The sequence below is a fragment of the Ornithorhynchus anatinus genome, chromosome 3 (genome assembly GCF_004115215.2).
Source record: "Ornithorhynchus anatinus isolate Pmale09 chromosome 3, mOrnAna1.pri.v4, whole genome shotgun sequence".
Taxonomy (NCBI): Eukaryota; Metazoa; Chordata; class Mammalia; order Monotremata; family Ornithorhynchidae; genus Ornithorhynchus; species Ornithorhynchus anatinus.
The window spans coordinates 63,969,729-63,987,642 of record NC_041730.1 but is presented as its reverse complement, the minus strand read 5'-3'; the positions used below and the strand labels follow the sequence as shown (position 1 = coordinate 63,987,642).

Here is a 17,914-nt window from a genome sequence, read left to right as displayed (position 1 = left end):
TGGAGCAGTGTAGGGCCACATTCCTTTTGCTGCAGCTGGGTTTCAGTGTGGGTGGTTTCATTCTTCTTCCATCCTTCACTGGCTCTGAGTACAAGCTCCCTGCTGATCCATCCCAGGGAGTAACCCAGCCCCCAGAGAGGATTTGATCATTTGGGTCCTCCCTCTAGACTGTAAACTTATTGTAGGCAAAGAACTTGTCTACCAACTCTGACTTTTAGCTTCTTATGGGCAAGGGACTTGTCTATCAACAAGTACAAGTTCTCTGCACATGGTAGGCAATCAATCAACGGTATTTAGTGAGCACTTAATATGTGCAGAATACTATACTAAGCTTTGGGGAGAGTATAATAGCTCTCACGGAAGCAGCGTGGCTCAGTGGAAAGAGCCTGGGCTTCGGACTCAGAGGTCATGGGTTCGACTCCCGGCTCTGCCACTTGTCAGCTGGGTGACTGTGGGCAAGTCACTTCACTTCTCTGTGCCTCAGTTACCTCATCTGGAAAATGGGGATGGTGAGCCTCACATGGGACAATCTGATTACCCTCTATCTCCCCCAGCGCTTAGAACAGTGCTCTGCACATAGTAAGCGCTTAACAAATACCAACATTATTATTATAATACAACAGTTAGTGGCCATGTTCCCTGCCCATAACGAGCTTACAGTCTTGTCAGGCAGACATTAATATAAATTCATAAGCACTCCATAATACCATTGACTGATTCCCACCCGCCCTGGGAATCTAAATCCACTGTGGGCTGGTAGTGGGGGAATGGAAGGTTTACCACAATCTACATCCTTTTCTTCTCATAATACTACTACTATTACTAGTAAAAATAATGGTATTTGTTACATGCTCACTATGGGCTAAGAGCTGGAGTCAATGCATAATAATCAGGTCAGACAGTCCCCATCTCACTTGGGGCTCACACTTTAAATAGGAGGGAAAACAGGGAGTTAATCCCCATTTTACAGATAAGGAAACTGAGGCCTAGATAAGTTCAGTGACTGCCCCAAAATCACACAGCAGGCAAGTGGGCAAAGCTAGGATTAGAACGGGATAAGAACTGAGGTTCCATTATCCTCACTCAGAGCCCCGTCGGGTTCAGGGACTGGAAGAAGATGTAGGTCACTCCTTCCCTCCCTCTTACTTTGCTTTCTTCTCCCCCTCCTGGGATTTTTTTTAATGGTATTTGTTAAGAACTTACTATATACCAGGCAGTGTACTAAGCGCTGTAAGAGCTAAACAGGTTGGACACAGTCCATGTCCAACATGGGGCTCACAGTCTTTATCTCCATTTTACAGATGAGGAAACAGGCACAGAGAAGTTAACTGACTTGTCCAAGGCCACACAGCTGACACGTGGCAGGCCTGGGATTGGAACCCAGGTCCTTTCGACTCCCAGGCCCATGATCTTTCCACTACGCCACACTGCTTCTTAAGCAGAGGAATGTATTAAATGCTTGGGAGAGTACAATATAACAGCGTTTGGCAGACATGCTCCCTGCCCACAAGTAGCTTACAGTCTTTAGGGTTCAGGTCAGATTTCCTGCTTTTCTCCGCGGGGGCACTCGAAAGAGGAAAGATTTTAAGGGGGCTGGGTCAGAGGGGTTAATTGGCTCAAGCAGATGATGGGAAGGGTCCAAACACCATTCTGCCCCAAGCTGAGCTACGTGACACTGGTTAGGTGTTTGAGCCTCGGCTTTCCCATTGGTAACAAGGGGTTAGTCAAGGCTTCCCACCTGACAGGTGGGACAAAGGATGAAAAAAGATGAGATGAAAATTTAACACTGAAAATGTCAGCCGGACATTCAGCAAACCAAAAAGCTACATTCTCTTCTCTCCCAAGCATTTAATCCCACAGTCCGCAAGCTCTCCATTTGCATTCTAAGGGTGAACCTGGTGCCGCAGAGGTCTAATAGAGCAAGTAGTGCCATTTCCCAGCATGCTGCAGGCCCTTGCCGGATAAAGACCGAAAAGAATTGCAGCCTCAAAAAACATCGGAGAGCATTTTTTCTTCCTTCTTCCCAGAGCGAATTCACTACATTGAGAAACAACCAATGACTTTACAACCTCAAAAAAATTCTAATACATTCAATTCTTTACCTCGATCCCCCACCCACCAGACACAAAGTGGAAATTTCTTCCCCATCCTAAAAAAAACCCGCTCTTGACCCCACTTCCCCCTCCAGTTATCGCTTTATCTCCCTACTACCCTTCCTTTCCAAAATCCTAGAACGAGTCGTCTACAATCGCTGCTTCGAATTCCTTAACTCCCATTCTCTCCTGGACCCCCTCCAATCTGGCTTCTGTCCCCTCCACTCTACCGAGACTGCTCTCTCTAAGGTCACCCGTGACCTCCTTCTTGCCAAATTCAATGGCTCCTACTCCATTCTGATCCTCCTTGACCTCTCTGCTGCCTTTGACACTGTCGACCATCCCCTCCTCCTCTGTACCTTATCTCACCTTGGCTTCACGGACTCCGTCCTCTCCTGGTTCTCCGCTTATCTTTCTGGCCGTTCATTCTCGATCTCCTTCGTGGGCTCGTCCCCCTCCCATCCTTTAACTGTTGGAGTTCCTCAGGGGTCAGTTCTTGGCCCTCTTCTGTTCTCCATTTACACTCACTCCCTCGGTGAACTCATTCGCTCTCACGGCTTTGACTACCATCTCTACGCAGATGACACGCAGATCTACATCTCCGCCCCTGTCCTCTCCCCCTCCCTTCGGGCTCGCATCTCCTCCCACCTCCGGGACATCTCCACCTGGATGGCGGCCCGCCACCTAAAACTCAACATGAGCGAGACCGAGCTCCTCATCTTCCCTCCCAAACCCGGTCCTCTTCCAGACTTCCCTATCACCGTGGATGGCACGACCATCCTTCCCGTCTCTCAGGCCCGCGATCTTGGTGTCATCCTTGACTCGTCTCTCTCGTTCACCCCACGCATCCTATCCGTTACCGAGACCTGCCGGTTTCACCTTTACAATATTGCCAAGATCCGCCCTTTCCTCTCCACCCAGATGGCTACCTTACTGCTACGGGCTCTCGTTATATCCCGGCTAGACTACCGTGTCAGCCTTCTCTCTGACCTCCCTTCCTCCTCTCTCGCCCCGTTCCAGTGTATTCTTCACTCCGCTGCCCGGCTCATCTTCCTGCAGAAACGATCTGGGCATGTCACTCCCCTTCTTAAACAACTCCGGTGGTTGCCTATCGACCTCCGCTCCAAACAAAAACTCCTCACTCTAGGCTTCGAGGCTCTACATCACCTTGCCCCATCCTACCTCTCCTCCCTTCTCTCTTTCCGCCGCCCACCCCGCACGCTCCGCTCCTCCGCCGCCCACCTCCTCGCCGTCCCTCGGTCTCGCCCATCCCGCCATCGTCCCTGGGCCACGTCTTCCCGCGGTCCTGGAACGCCCTCCCTCCTCACCTCCGCCAAACTGATTCTCTTCCCCTCTTCAAAACCCTACTTAAAACTCACCTCCTCCAAGAGGCCTTCCCAGACTGAGCTCCCCTTCTCCCTCTACTCCCTCTACCGCCCCCCCTTCACCTCTCCATAGCTTAACCCTCTTTTCCCCCCATTTCCCTCTTCTCCTCCCCCCTCCCTTCCCATCCCTTCAGCACTGCATTCGTCCGCTCAACTGTATATATTTTCTTTACCCTATTTATTTTGTTAATGAAATGTACATCACCTTGATTCTATTTAGTTGCCACTGTTTTTACGAAATGTTCTTCCCCTTGACTCTATTGCCATTGTTCTTGTCTGTCCGTCTCCCCCGATTAGAGTGTAAGCCTGTCAAACGGCAGGGACTGTCTCTATCTGTTGCCAACTTGTTCATTCCAAGCGCTTAGTACAGTGCTCTGCACATAGTAAGCGCTCAATAAATACTATTGAATGAAATTTGAAATCGAGAGGTAATCCCCAAACGTCTTCCTTCACCACACTCCTTTTGTCAGAGGGCTAATAAGTAGCGAAATTTACCATAGGGAATTTCACCCCTTCTCTTTGTTCTTGCAGGACTCTGGCCTACAAGAAGTCAAAAGGCAGGCAGCAGGAAGAAAAAAAAATATCAAGAAGCTCGGATGATCCAGACATTGAATATTCAACTACAAGTAACTGAGAGATGGCTGAACTCAGAAAAGGTAAATATCTCAGCCCCAAAATTTCAAAATGAGCACAGTGATTTAAAAATGAAACAATAGCGCAAGTTAGCCAGTCAGAATGGGAAAATTAAGGAAAAAAACCTCAAACTGGGAATTTTGAATGAGAAGTAGAGTGGCCTATTGGAAAGAGCACGGGCCTGGAAGTCAGACGACAAGGATTCTAATCCTGACTCTGCCACTCATTTGCTGTGTGACCTTGGGCAACTCACTTCACTGCGCCTCAGTTACCTCATCTGTAAAATGGGGATTAAGACTGAGCCCTAAGTGAGACAGGGACTGAATCCTTCTCAATTATCTTGAATCTATCTCAGTACTTAGGGCATTGCCTGGCACAGAATAGGCACTTAAATAACATTAACTGTTTCCTCTACAAAACCTACACACACACACAAAAGCCTTTGAAAAGACATATATAGGTCCTCTGTCCTCACCCTCACAAAACACATCTTCTCCTCAAGAGCCTTTGGTGTTTTCAACAGTGTCTGAGCCCCACACCCACGTCTCTCTTCACACCGAGAAAGGGATTGAAACAGCAGAAAGAGCAAAGATCAGCAAGACCAAACCCAAAATAAAGTCTCCTTCCCTACCTGTTGAGAGAGGGCTTTCCCTCGGGAGGAGGAACAGCTACCATCTAGCTGCTCGCTGCAATCCGCCGTCCACTGCAAAGGGGAACATAAAAGCACTGGTCAGACATGTGCCAGCTGGGTCACATGAACCTCTCCATCTCCCCCTTCCTTGTCCTAGCTCCTCCAAGTGCCTAAAACTTTGTTGCTGCAGAACGAGCCAGGTGGAACTTGGTCTGTCAACTGACGCTTGGAGGTGGTCTGGCGAAATGAGTGACAGGAACTGTTCAACTGTGAGAGTGTGTGTGTGTGTGTGTGTGTGTGTGTGTGTGTACACGCACGCATATTCATTCCATAGTATTTATTGAGTGCTTACTATGTGCAGAGCACTGTACTAGAGAAGCAGCGTGGCTTCTCTAGTAAAGAGAAGCCCGGACCGTAAAGAAGAGGACCGTAAAGAGCCCGGGCTTGGGAGTCAGAGGTCATGGGTTCGAATCGCGGCTCTGCCGCTTGCCAGCTGTGTGACTTTGGGTAAGTCACTCCACTTCTCCGTGCCTCAGTTCCCTCATCTGTAAAATGGGGATTAAAACTGTGAGCCCCAAGTGGGACAACCTGATTACCTTGTATCCCCCCAGCACAAATACCACCATTATTATTATTACTAAGTGCTTGGAATGTACAATTCAGCAACATATAGAGACAATCCCTGCCCAACGACTGGCTCACAGTCTAATAGGGGGAGACAGACAGCAAAGCAAAACAGAACAAAACAAGACAACATTATCATGATAAATAGAATCAAGAGGATACACATCTCATTAACAGAATAAATAGAGTAATAAACATAAACAAGTGAGCACAGTGCTGAGGGGAGGGGAAAGGGGAAGGGGGAGGAGCAGAGGGTGGACTGGGGAGGGGAGGCAGAGCGTGGAGGGGGAGCAGAGAGAGAAGGGGGGAGCTCAGTCTGGGAAGGCCTCTTGGAAGAGATGACCTCTCAATAGGGTTTTGAAAAGGGGAAGAGTTAGTTTGGTGGACGTGAGGAGGGAGAGCATTCCAGGACAGGGGTAGGATGTGGGCCAGGGGTCAACGGCAGGATAGGCGTGAACTGGGGGCAGTGAGGAGGTGAGCGGCAGAGGAGGGAGTGTATGGGGTGGGCAGTGGGCAGTAGAAAGAGAGAAGGGAGGTGAGGTAGGAGGGGCAGGGTGATGGAGAACTTTGAAGCCAAGAGTGAGGAGTTTTTGTTTCTTGTGGAGGCTGATAGGCAACCACTGGAGGTTTTTAAGGAGGGGAGTGACATGCCCAGAGCATTTCTGTAGGAAGATGATCCGGGCAGCGGAATGAAGAATAGACTGGAGTGAGGAGAGACGGGAGGAAGGGAGATCAGAGAGAAGGCTGACACAATAATCCAGCCGGGATATTATGAGAGCTTGTACCAGCACGATAGATGTTTGGATGGAGAGGAAAGGGCGGATCTTGGCGATACTGTAAAGGTGAGACTGGCAGGCAGTGGTGATGGATTGGATATATGGGGTGAATGAGAGAGCTGAGTCAAGGATGACGCCCAGGTTGCGGGCCTGTGAGACGGGAAGGTTGGTCGTGCCGTCCACAGTGACAGGGAAGTCAGGGAGAGGACAGGGTTTGGGAGGGAATATAAGGAGCTCAGTTTTGGACATGTTGAGTTTTAGATGGCGGGCAGACATCCAGCTGGAGACGTCCCGGAGGCAGGAGGAGATATGAGCCTGAAGGGAGGAGGAGAGAACAGGGGAGGAGATGAAGACTTGGGCATCATCTGCATAGAGATGATAGTTGAAGCCGTGGGAGCGAATGAGTTCACCAATGGAGTGAGTATAGATGGAGAACAGAAGAAGGCCAAGAACTGAACCTTGAAGAACCTCTACAGTTAGTGGATGGGGGCAGGGGAAGGGGACGAGCCCACGAAGGAGATCGAGAATGAACGGCCAGAAAGATAAGCGGAGAACCAGGAGAGGACGGAGTCCGTGAAGCCAAAGTGAGATAAGGTGTGGAGGAGAAGGGGATGGTTGACAGTGTCAAAGGCAGCTGAGAGGTTAAGGAGGATTAGGATAGAGTAGGAGCCATTGGATTATTCAAGAAGGAGGTCATGGGTGACCTTTGAGAGAGCAATCTCAGTGGAGCCAGATTGGAGGGGGTCCAGGACAGGCACATGTGGATTATTTTGCCATAAGAAGTTGCGTGAATCAGGCTGCAGTTATCTCTGGAATGCACAAGCTCCCAACACTGTATTCCTCTCCTCTTGAAGTAGTTAGGTGGATGGCATGATGAGCAGGGAAATGTGGGGACTTGAAACCCAGAATCATGGCACCCCAAAAATAGCCCCATGGCCTTGGGTACAAAACAAGACTATTTCACTCCTCTTAAACTACAACACTGGAAAATAAGTATGAATCAAAGCCAAATTCCAAGCGTGAACGTAGTGAATTCACTATCAAATGGCAAGGTAGGATCACAAGTAATATGGTTCCTGGAACACCATCAGACTGCCAACACAGAGGCCATGCTCTAGACTGTAAGCTCACTGTGGGCAGGGAAGGTGTCTGCTATATTGTTATATTGCATTCTCCCGAGTGCTTAGTACAATGCTCTGTACACAGTAAGCACTCACTAAACATGACTGACTGAAATGGGCAAATGAGGAGGATGGATGACCACAGGATAACTAAGCATCCACTATTTGGCAAGGGAGGTGTAGAGCTGGTGGCACGAAAATCTTTTTTACAGATTCATTTGGAGGACAACCTCACTCTATGTCCGCCATTAAGGGCGGCCAGATGTAACAGTGGCTGTTAGACGGGCCATGGGGAAAGTACTTGGGAATGGGAGAGCTCTTTTAAAGCAGACTCAGTAACAATTCATCGTATTTATTGAGTGCTTACTGGATGCAGAGCACCGAATTAAGCGCTTGGGAGAGTAAAATAAAATAGAGTTGGTAGACAAGTTCCCTGCCCACAATGAGCTTACAGTCTAGAGGTAAGTAGAGTCTAGAGGTACAGTCTAGAGCTTACAGTCTACAGTAAGATTTGTAATAGCAAGAGAGAATATGAAAAACCGCCAGACGCAAAAGAAGGAGAATAGTACAGCAAAGAACAGATTTAGCATGAGCGCGAGCGAGGAGTGGGAGGGTCTGTTAGTTAATGAGCTTATGTGTAAAGCTCTCACTATGTGTCAAACACTGTTCTAAGTGCTGGGATACATACAAGCTAATAGGATTGGACAAAATCCCTGCCCCACATTGAGGTCCCAGTCTTATTCCCCATTTTACAGATGAGATAACTGAAGTCGAAGTTAAAGTGACTTGCCCGAGGTCACACAGTAGAAAAATGGTGGAACTGGAATAAGAACCCAGGTCCTTCTGATTCTCAGGCTCATGCTCTATCCAGTAGGTCATGCTCCTTCTTAGTTGATTGTCTCTTCAACCTCGGTTGCCCTAGAGGATAACATCTCAAGATCAGTGGTGTCAGCACCCATGACCTAGTGGAAGATGTTATTTCTTGCTGCCAGGGAAGTCCTCCTGGAGGATATTTGCCTTCAACAAGATTTGGAAGTGGGGGGAGAGTAACTTTCGGATTTGAGGAGGGAGGGCACTCTAGGCAAGAGGCAGGATGTGGGTGAGGAGCTGGCGGTGAGGCAGACAAGATCGGGGCCCTCCGCATTGTGAATTAAGGACCTCTTTTACACCCTCCCCCCCTCTGCCACCCCTCTGGGATCCCAGGAGATCTCTTATCCTGAACAACCAATCAGTGGTATTTATTTAGCACTTACTATGTACAGAGCACTGTACTAAGTGCTTGGGAGAGTACAATACAACAGAACTGGCAGACAGGTCCCCTATCCATAATGAGATTAGAGTCCCGAGGAGGTAACACCACCTTCCATTCACATGCCCTTCCTCTCCAGACTCCTCCCCCCAAATCAATTTCCCCATGCTCTGTAGGACTGGCATCCTGATCTAGGGATGAATCTCCCCACTAGAGGAATCAGATCAGACACAGCCCCTGCTCCATTTTGTGCTCTGCACAAAGTAGTGGTGGTCCTCTGAACTGGGCCTTCCTTAGTAAATATGCAGTTCTGAATGCTTGAATCAAGTCACTTCACTTCTCTACCTCAGTTCCCTCATCTGTAAAATGGGGGTTCAATGCCTCTTCTCCCTCCTACCAAAATTGAGCCCTGTGTGGGACAGGGACTGTTTTTGACCTATCTTGTATCTTCCCCATTGCTTAGTACAATGCTTGGCACATAGGAAACACTTAACAATTGCTATTATTATTAACTGACTCTGGAGAAGACGGAGGTTGACCCGGGCAGGGCAGGGGGGGAGAGGGAGGGAGGGGGAGAGAGAGAGAGAAAGAGAGAGAGAGAGAGAGAGTGTGTGTGTGTGTGTGTGTTTGTGAGTGACATTCATTCATTCAATAGTATTTATTGAGTGCTTACTATGTGCAGAGCACTGTACTAAGTGCTTGGAATGTACAAATCGGCGACACAGAGCAAGAGAGAGAGAGGATTTCCCATACCATCAATAATCTCCTCCAATAAGTAGATGACAAAGGCTGCAAGGCATTACCATACACCATAAAGAAGTAGGCTACACATAGACAAGTATGTCAAAGTTACGGGAGGGAAACATATGTTGTGGTTTGAACTGTCAAGACCCAGGAAGAAAGCCTTAACCTTTGAAACTCATGCAGTGACAAGAATGGAGAGAAACAGGACGTAGTGATTTTGGCTCTCAGGAGGGAATGGGGATGGAAATTGGAGAATTCCATCCAATAGGACATGAAACTGCAATAGAACCCGCCAATGAGCAGAAGATAATAATTGTGATATTTGCTAACTGCTTTCCATGAGCCAATGGGGGTAGATACCCGTTAATCAGGTCCCACGTGGAGCTAATAGCCTAGGGAGAACAGGAACTGAATCCCCATTTTGCAGATAAGGGAACTGAGGCACAGAGAATTGAATAGCCTGGTTACACAGCAGACAAGTGGCAGAGCCAGGATTAGCACTCAGGTTCTCTGACTACCATGCTTGTGCTCTCATTCTTCTCCCCACTCCCACAGCGAAACTCCAGTTTGTGCCCTAACTGAAGTGTCTTTCTGCTGTACTAAATGAACCTCCTCTTCCCTGAGAACTGCTACCAAAACTACCTTTCTCTTCTGTCTTCAAGCCTAGTGGCATTTCTTTTCGTCAACTCCCTTCTCTGGTTCTCCCTGCACATTCCACAATAACTTCAATTCTTCACTTCCAGGACTCTGTCTCATTCTGGCCTTGCCTTTTGCTCTGATCTCAGTTCTTTCTACTCCTCTTTGCTCCTTTCTGTACTCACATCCCTGGACCCATTTCTGACCCCTCGGCTCCCCTTTATCTGATCCCCAATGCTTCCTCCTTAAGCACTATACTCTGTCCAGATCAAACTTACAGTCTAGAGGGAAGAGATGAATAAGTGGAAGTTGATAGAATGGGGGGGGGGGGGGGGCAAAAGTGTGAGAGAGACGGGGGAAGGGGAATGAGAGACAGAGGGAGAGAAAAACAGAGAGGAAGAGAGAGGAGGAGAAATAGAGGCAGGGAAAGAAGGAGAAAGGGAGAAAAGTTTTCTCGAAAAAAACAATGAAATCATCCGAAGATAATAGCAAACTGCTCTATTAGAAATGCATCGTGTTCAGCCTTCCTTTGGGGCAAAAGCCAGTCCATCCAATACAGCATGGAGTCCTCTTGGTTTGAGTCTTCTCTAACAATTCTATGACGCAGAAAGAGAATCTTTAGACTACTCTAATGTCCTCCCCCTCTCAGGGACCTGGTGATGTTTTTATCGGGATGGATCAGAGAAAATTGGCAGCTAAAGGCTCAAGTGCCCTTCACCCTTTCTTGCCCTTCACATCTTCAGACCAGCAGGACTGACCATTTAGATGGGACTATGTAGCACCTGGGTTTACAACCTCCGTGGAACATCACCGGAGTACAGACTGGCCCCCGCACACTTCATCTCCGTGATCTGAGCCTTGAATAAGCAGAAGATTTGGGGCCCTGCCCAAGCTGGAGTTGGGTGACTTATGCTCCTGGGGATTGAAAACTCACAGATGCCCAGTGTTAATCTCACACCAGACCAGCTGTGTGAATAACATGAGGAAACAGTTCCCTAGCAACTGAGTCACCCTCTGAATCCAATGCACAGTGTTAAAGGCTTCGACTCCCAAGAACTTGAGAGCACAACAGGAGCAAAAACTGTGTTCCCTGTCCACAAGGAGCTCACACTCTAATAGAGGAGACAAACTCAAAAGTAGAGAAATCAGAATAAATAAAATGGCATGTTCACTTGAACTTATATGTATACCCAGAGGACGGAAAGCATGGCCTAGTGGAGTCAGAAGGACCTGGGTTCTAGTCCCATCTCTGCCACTTGTCTTGCTGTGTGACTTTGGGCAACTCGCTTAATGTCTCTGTGCCTTAGTTACCTCATCTGTAAAATGGGGACTGAGACTTGAGCCCCATGTGGGATCTGGACTGTGCCCAACCTGAGTACCTTCTATCTACCCCAACGCTTAGTACAGTGCCTGGCACGTAGTAAGCGCTTAACAAATACCATAAAAAATATATGCCTATATGTAAGAGGCAGCTGAAGAGATAAGACTTTTCATGCTGATTAGCTGGTGAATGGGGGGATTTCAGAAAGGTTCTATAGATAGGGTGGACGAAGGTCTGGCCGATATTGGGGTGCGGGACTCTCCATGCATCTTAAAGAAGACTTGCTCCAAGAGGACTCTGATGTAGTAGATAGCCAGGTTCTTGCCCAAAAGGATGGGTTATGTGACCTCGGGCAAGTCACTTAACTTCTATGTGCCTCAGTTTCCTCAACTGTAAATTAGGGGTTCAATCCTACTCCCTCCCACAGACTGTGAGCCCAATGGGGGACAGGGATTGTGACCAACCCGAGAAACTGTTATCTACCCCACTGCTTAGAACTGAGCTTAACAAATACCATAAAAATGAACAAACAAAATTCCTCCTGCCATCACTCCCCAGTCAATCCCATTTATTGAGAGCTTACTGTGTGCAGAGCGCTCGGGAGAGTAGAATACAACAATCAACAGACACATTCCCTGTCCACAACAAACTTAAAGCAGCGTAGCTCAGCGGAAAGAGCCCGGGCTTGGGAGTCAGATGTCATGGGTTCGAATCCCAGCTCTGCCACTTGTTAGCTTTGTGACTGTGGGCAAGTCGCTTAACTTCTCTGTGCCTCAGTTCCCTCACCAGTAAAATGGGGATTAACTGTGAGCCTCAGGTGGGACAACCTGATTATCCTGTATCTCCCCCAGCGCTTAGAACAGTGCTCTGCACATGGGAAAGTGCTTAACAAATACCGACATTATTATTACTGGGTCCAATTTAGCCCCAGCCGGAGGAAATAAAAACATCAACTTGGATATAGGTTCTACATCTACATCATCCAACTCAGCCCCACCTCCAGCTCAGAAACACTGGCAGCATGAAACTTGGGAGAATGAGAATGGTGGACAGGTCTTGGCTGTGACTGTTGTGCCTCAGGGAGCCTGAAATTCTTCTCCACTAGCTACTGCACCCTAATGCTCTCACACAGTATTTACCTTTGACCTTGCCTTTTATATTGTTCTGTTTCATCTTTCTGTATGTGTGTACTGCTAGGCCCCCTCCCCACTTTTATTCTTAGATTGTCAGTGGGAACCAGGGATTGTGTCCAATTCTCACCTCTGCATTTTTCCCAGTGCTTTGCATACTGTAATAATGATGATCATGGTATTTGTTAAGCACTTACTGTGTGTCAAGCTCATCTGCAAAAAGAAGGGCAAGATCGTGAGTCCTATGTGGTACTGGGATTTTGTCTATCCTGATTAACTTGTATCTACCCCAGTGCTTAGTAGAGCACATAGTAGTGCTAAAGAAATACCACAAAACTCCTCTCGGAACCGTAGTCTCCCTTTCTGCAAAATGAGGGTAATGCTGCTGACTATCCATGCCTCCCAGAAATGTTGAGGATACAATATAAGTTTGAAACTGCTTTGAGATTTCTGGAAGAAAGAACCTATATAATCCTAGGATTTTTACTAATAGTCTTATAAATCAGAATCACTAGTAGTGTTATGATACTTGGGTGACTCAGCCACACTGAACTAGAGGCAAGACTCAGACTTGTTCAACTCCCTCCTTCCCCCATCAAAACTAAATTGTCCCGATGTCATAGTTCTTTCCTGGTTGCTTTCCCACCTCCTTGTGGGAACTAGTAAACTCTGTGACACTGAGACACAATACCTTTTTAATGGGTTTTTTTTTTTAATGATATTTGGTAAGCACTTCTATGTGTCAAACACTGTTCTAAGAGCTTGGATAGATGTAACATTCAAATCAGAAGTCCCTGTCCCCATATCCCCCCTGTCTAAGAGTTGAGGGGAGAACAGGTACTGAATTCCCATTTTACAGTTGAGAAAACTGAGGCACAGAGAAATTAAGTGACTTGCCCAAGGTCACACAGAAGGCAGGTGGCAGAGCCGGATTTGGAACCCAGATCCTCTGACTCCTGGGCCCATGCTCTTTCCACTAAGCCAAGCTGCTGTCCTTTTTCTCCAGTCCCAATTATGAGGAAAATTGTTTCAGTCACAGTATATCTCACCAAGCCCCCTAAAACAACAGCAAAAATTAACTTTTTTTAAAAAAGAAAGCAAAACTTCCCCCTTTAGCCTCATAAGGGTTGATGGCCTTGTCTGACTTCCTCTGCTTTTGAGTTCTTTTACAGGTTTGGCTTCCTTTCTTTCCCCTAAGTGCCAGACAGTTGGCCTCTCTCTTTCTTTACTCCCCTGGAAGCCAAGAGGCTCACAGAAACTTTCCATCTGTTTCTTCTTCCTCCAAGAGGCCTCACACGGCACTGATATTGGGAAATGCAGCTGCCTCCGAGCCTGCCCCTTCCTCAGACGTCTCCTATAGAGTGAGGGTGGGGCCGAGATGATCCCACTCCTCCTCTGGAGTTTAAATGAACTGCTAACTCTCTCCGGGTCCTTCAGGAACCATGGGCTCTTGCCACTGAGAAAATCCAATCCTGTTTTTGCCTTCTGCTGCCTCCCTGTACCTTGACCACCATTCTATGCCTTCCCTCACCCTTCCCAGCCAGGGCTTCTGTGAACAGTAAGCCAAAATGCTCAGCTTTCTCCCTCAGAGATTCCAGAATTTCCTGGAAAACGTCACCAGGCCTAGGGTGACCTTGAGGGACAGGGAGGACCAGCAGAGCCGAGCAACAGAACTGGCCCCTGTGGCCAGAGTTCTGGGGTATGACAGCCATAATCCATCAATTCAAATTAGCACGGGAGCCCTCCTCCTCCCCTCACCAAGTGTTAATATTCAAATCAAGGAAAAGCAGTGCCATTTGGGAACTGGACTCTCTGGGCCTGGGAATGGGAGAAGCTGCCTCAGACATGGTTCTGGGCAGAGCCGGTTCTCAATATCTGACCATCAGTTTTGCAATCCTCTCTCTCCCCACATTTATCCTTGCTCCTCTCTGACTTCAGCCCAGCCCACAGATCTCCCTCCTGTAAAACACCAACCTACTCACTGAGTCTCAATCTCATTTCTCCATCGACCCCGTGCTCGTGCCTTCTCTCCTGGAACTCCTCTCCCTTTACATCCAGCAGACCACAGTTCTCCCCATCTTCAAAGCCTGTCTCAAAATCCCATCTCCTCCAGGAAGCCTTCCCTAACATCTCATCTCCCCTCATTCTTTTTCCCTTCTGCAACACCTTCGCTCTTTGGTCCTTACCCCCTAAGCATTTTGAGTGCTCATTCCACCCTTACTCCCATCAGACTTCTATATGTACCTTTATACCCTTCTGCCTGTAATTTATATTGGTGTCTGTCTCTTTGCTAGATTGTAAAATCCCCGAAGGTGGGGACCGTGCCTACTGTATATTCTCCGGGGCTTAGTACAGTGCCCCGTACAAAGTACATGCTCACTAAATATCACTGGGCAAATCCTTTTGGGTTCCTAATCCCGGCAGTGCTGAGTCACTTCTGGGATTAGTTCAGAGATGAGAGAGGATTAAGAATATATGCTATAATCATTATTATTGTTGTTATTATTATTACTGTTAAAGAGCAGGACTGCATGCTGACTTGAGCTCCCCAAGATTAGTTACGGGGATCCTGCTCAGGCTGAATTGTCTGACTCCACAACTCTGCAGGTCACATGTGGATGAGTGGAGCAAGGCAGTCCCTAAGGAGCTCCTGCCTAATCACCCCTGCTACAACTGACGGCCAGGGCCCGGTCACCCCCTCGGAAGTTGTTCTGGTCCTGCACCCCTATCGTTCTGGCACAGAGACAGAGTCGGGAATCGGGAGGAAGAGGAACACAGCTGGTGCCGGCCCCTCCTTCCTCAGAAAGGCATTTCTGAACAGGGCTGGGTCAGGGTGTTCAGAAACGATCTGTAACTTGAACTGTTCTGCAGCAGTTGGTCCAAGCCTGAGGCTTTGCCAGGCCAGGCCCCTGAACTGCCACCCTCAAGCTCCAGGAAAAGGAAAATAATTGGGATTCTGCCAAATGGTTTTAAGAACTACGTCCCACTGCAAAAGAATCCAGGAAGAGTCTTAATTCACCCTAGATGATTTAATATCATGGTCTTTCATGGTTTTTCCTCTGCCCGCACAGATGATGATTCCGTCGAGGCAGGCTGGCATAACTGAGTGTCATTCCCAAGCACCCACTGCTCAGGGGTTTTTAGATCCTGCACCAGACAGAGAGAAATGATGGTGCTCAGGCCAAGGAAAGGATCAACACGAGAACTTAATAATAATGGTAATAATGTTGGTATTTGTTAAGCGCTTAGTATGTGCCGAGCACTGTTCTAAGCGCTGGGGTAGACACAGGGGAATCAGGTTGTCCCACGTGGGGCTCACAATCTTCATCCCCATTTTACAGATGAGGTAACCGAGGCACCGAGAAGTTAAGTGACTTGCCCAAAGTCACATAGCTGACAAGTGGCCGAGCCGGGATTCAAACCCATGACCTCTGACTCCAAAGCCCGTGCTCTTCCACTGAGCCACGCTGCTTCTCAAGGGCCCGAGCGGCAAGAGACTGGGCCTCTGACCCCAGAAGTCAGACTCTCCTGCTTCCAGTTTCTTTCCTGGGGTCCCCAGCAGAGAGCCTGAATTCAAAGGGGCAGCAAGGGGATGGAATAAATCATGTATGCAAAGCCTGCCGTATGACAGCAGCTTCTCCCGGGAGCTAAACGTTGCAGTGTGATTGGGAGCAGGACCCTTCTTGCCCAACTGCTCCAGACCACGTTGCCTTTCCCACCGCAGAGGCAGTGTGGGCGGGACCTGGGTCTTGAGGCCTTCCCTCAGGAGAAGCAGCAGGATGTAGTGGATAGAGTACGGGCCTGAGAGTCAGAAAGTCATGGATTCTAATCCCGGCTCCGCCACTTGTCTGCTGTGAGACCTTGGGCAAGTCATTTCACTTCCTCTGGGCTTCAGTTCACTCATCTGTAAAATGGGGATTGAGACTGTGAGCTCCTTATGTGACAGGGACTGTGTCCAACCTATTGAACTTCTATCTACCCCAGTGCTCAGTACAGTGCCTGGCACATAGTAGGCACTTAAATTCCAAAATTATTATTATTGTTACCTCAGATCCCAAGTGAGCCTCCCTTATAGCCCAAGAGTCAGCAAGGCTCCCCATTCCTGAAAACTTCCTACTTAATTGCCTCAGGATTGTCCCATACCAGGACCCAGAGTGGTCCTGGGCAGGGCCAAGTTATTTTCCTCATGAACTCCTGGGATATTCCATTTTATGAGCTTCCATCCTCCCCATATAACATGTGATGTAATTATGTCATACCCCTCCTCCCTCTTCATCTCAAATCCACAATCAGAGTCTCTCCACCTCTGCCCCTCACCACCCATTCTCACTCACTCTCTTTTGACTATCTCCCAATTCCTGCCTTCGTCAGGAAGGATTCCCGTCTGGCAACCAAATCTAATCTGCTACTGACCCCCACCAACTCACTGGAGAGACCCTTCTCCTCCCCCAGCCAGGGAGGAGAGTTTGTCCCATCCACTCGGCCCCACCGGTGGATTTTAGCTCCTTTCAGCTACCAGGTTCACCCAGGCCTCAAGTATAGCTGGGCAGCTGGGGTCAGTGGAATGTTGTTTCTTCCTCAGAGCCTTCCAGGCCGGACGTGGCTAGCCCATCTGGATCTTCGAGCTGAAACGGGGCTGACGGTGACAACTCCAATCCTTGGCAGCTTTAGGCAGGATGGGCACTCATCATTGTGTAAGGAGGGCAAGCTGGAGCTGAAAGTCCGTGCAAGCCACAGTGGAGCCACAGTCAACAGGCCAAGGTCAGCAGGGAAAGAAAATGCTCAATCAACCTCTTCCATGAGCACTGGGCACTGCACATTAAGGCGGCAGCACAGCTGTACCCTGGGTACGGCGCTACAGGAGCAGGGGGGCACAAACAGCCCCCCATATCTAGCTCTGTGTTCTGGAACTGCTGAAAAACATCTGGGGGCAGGAAAACCCTCTGCCCCAGGCTCCGTCACCTACCGTGAACTACCCCCGGCAGGAGGCAATAACTGACACCCCCCAGGTGACAGGCAACTTTGCAAAAGTTGCAAAAGTTACACTCTCCGCATGAGGAGGTTGCAGACCTGTCTTAGTTTGTGAACCCCTGATAGGACAGGGACCATCTGATGTGTGTGTTGTGCATCTACCCCAGCATCTGGCACATAGTAAGTGCTTAATATGTTCCATAATGAGGATGACGATTGTTGTTATTATTGTGTTGAACTCTCCTAAGCACCTAGTATAGTGCTCTGCACAAAGTAGGCACTCGGTAAATGATTGATTACTCATCTGTAAAATGTGGATTAACAATAATGTGGATTAATGATGTTAATAAATAATAAATAATAATGAGGAGGAGGATGAAGCAAGTAGGAATTTGGAGCAGCCAGTGGCTGCAGAGAGTGACCTTCCACATCAGCCAGACATTACTCGGGTATGAGCGGGAACCCGGGATGGAAGTGAGGCAGAGAAAGAACCTTCCCCCCTGGAGGAGCAGTGTGTCCCCTGAATCAGAGTCAAGATGACTAGTGATAACTATGATGCGTGCAATAATGGGCTTAAAGACCCAGGTTGAAGAAGTCTGA

At 48.3% G+C, this 17,914-nt stretch overlaps 1 protein-coding gene and 1 long non-coding RNA gene across 4 annotated transcripts in view; one reads left to right on the top strand and one right to left on the bottom strand.

Annotated features, from left to right (window-relative positions):
• Nucleotides 1–17,094, top strand: part of LOC114810068 — a 29,577-nt gene extending 12,483 nt beyond the window's left edge. Inside the window, exons 2-3 of the long non-coding RNA XR_003757797.2 lie at nt 4,010–4,134; nt 16,926–17,094. This is a non-coding gene — a long non-coding RNA (uncharacterized LOC114810068). The remainder of the gene's footprint in view (nt 1–4,009; nt 4,135–16,925) is intronic.
• The window catches only part of CTIF (cap binding complex dependent translation initiation factor), a 402,154-nt gene that overhangs the window by 306,851 nt on the left and 77,389 nt on the right, over nt 1–17,914 (bottom strand). For all 3 annotated transcript variants that reach the window (XM_029059560.2, XM_039911489.1, XM_039911490.1), the window contains exon 3: nt 4,743–4,814. In XM_029059560.2, the coding sequence (XP_028915393.1) occupies nt 4,743–4,814 (72 nt within the window). The remainder of the gene's footprint in view (nt 1–4,742; nt 4,815–17,914) is intronic.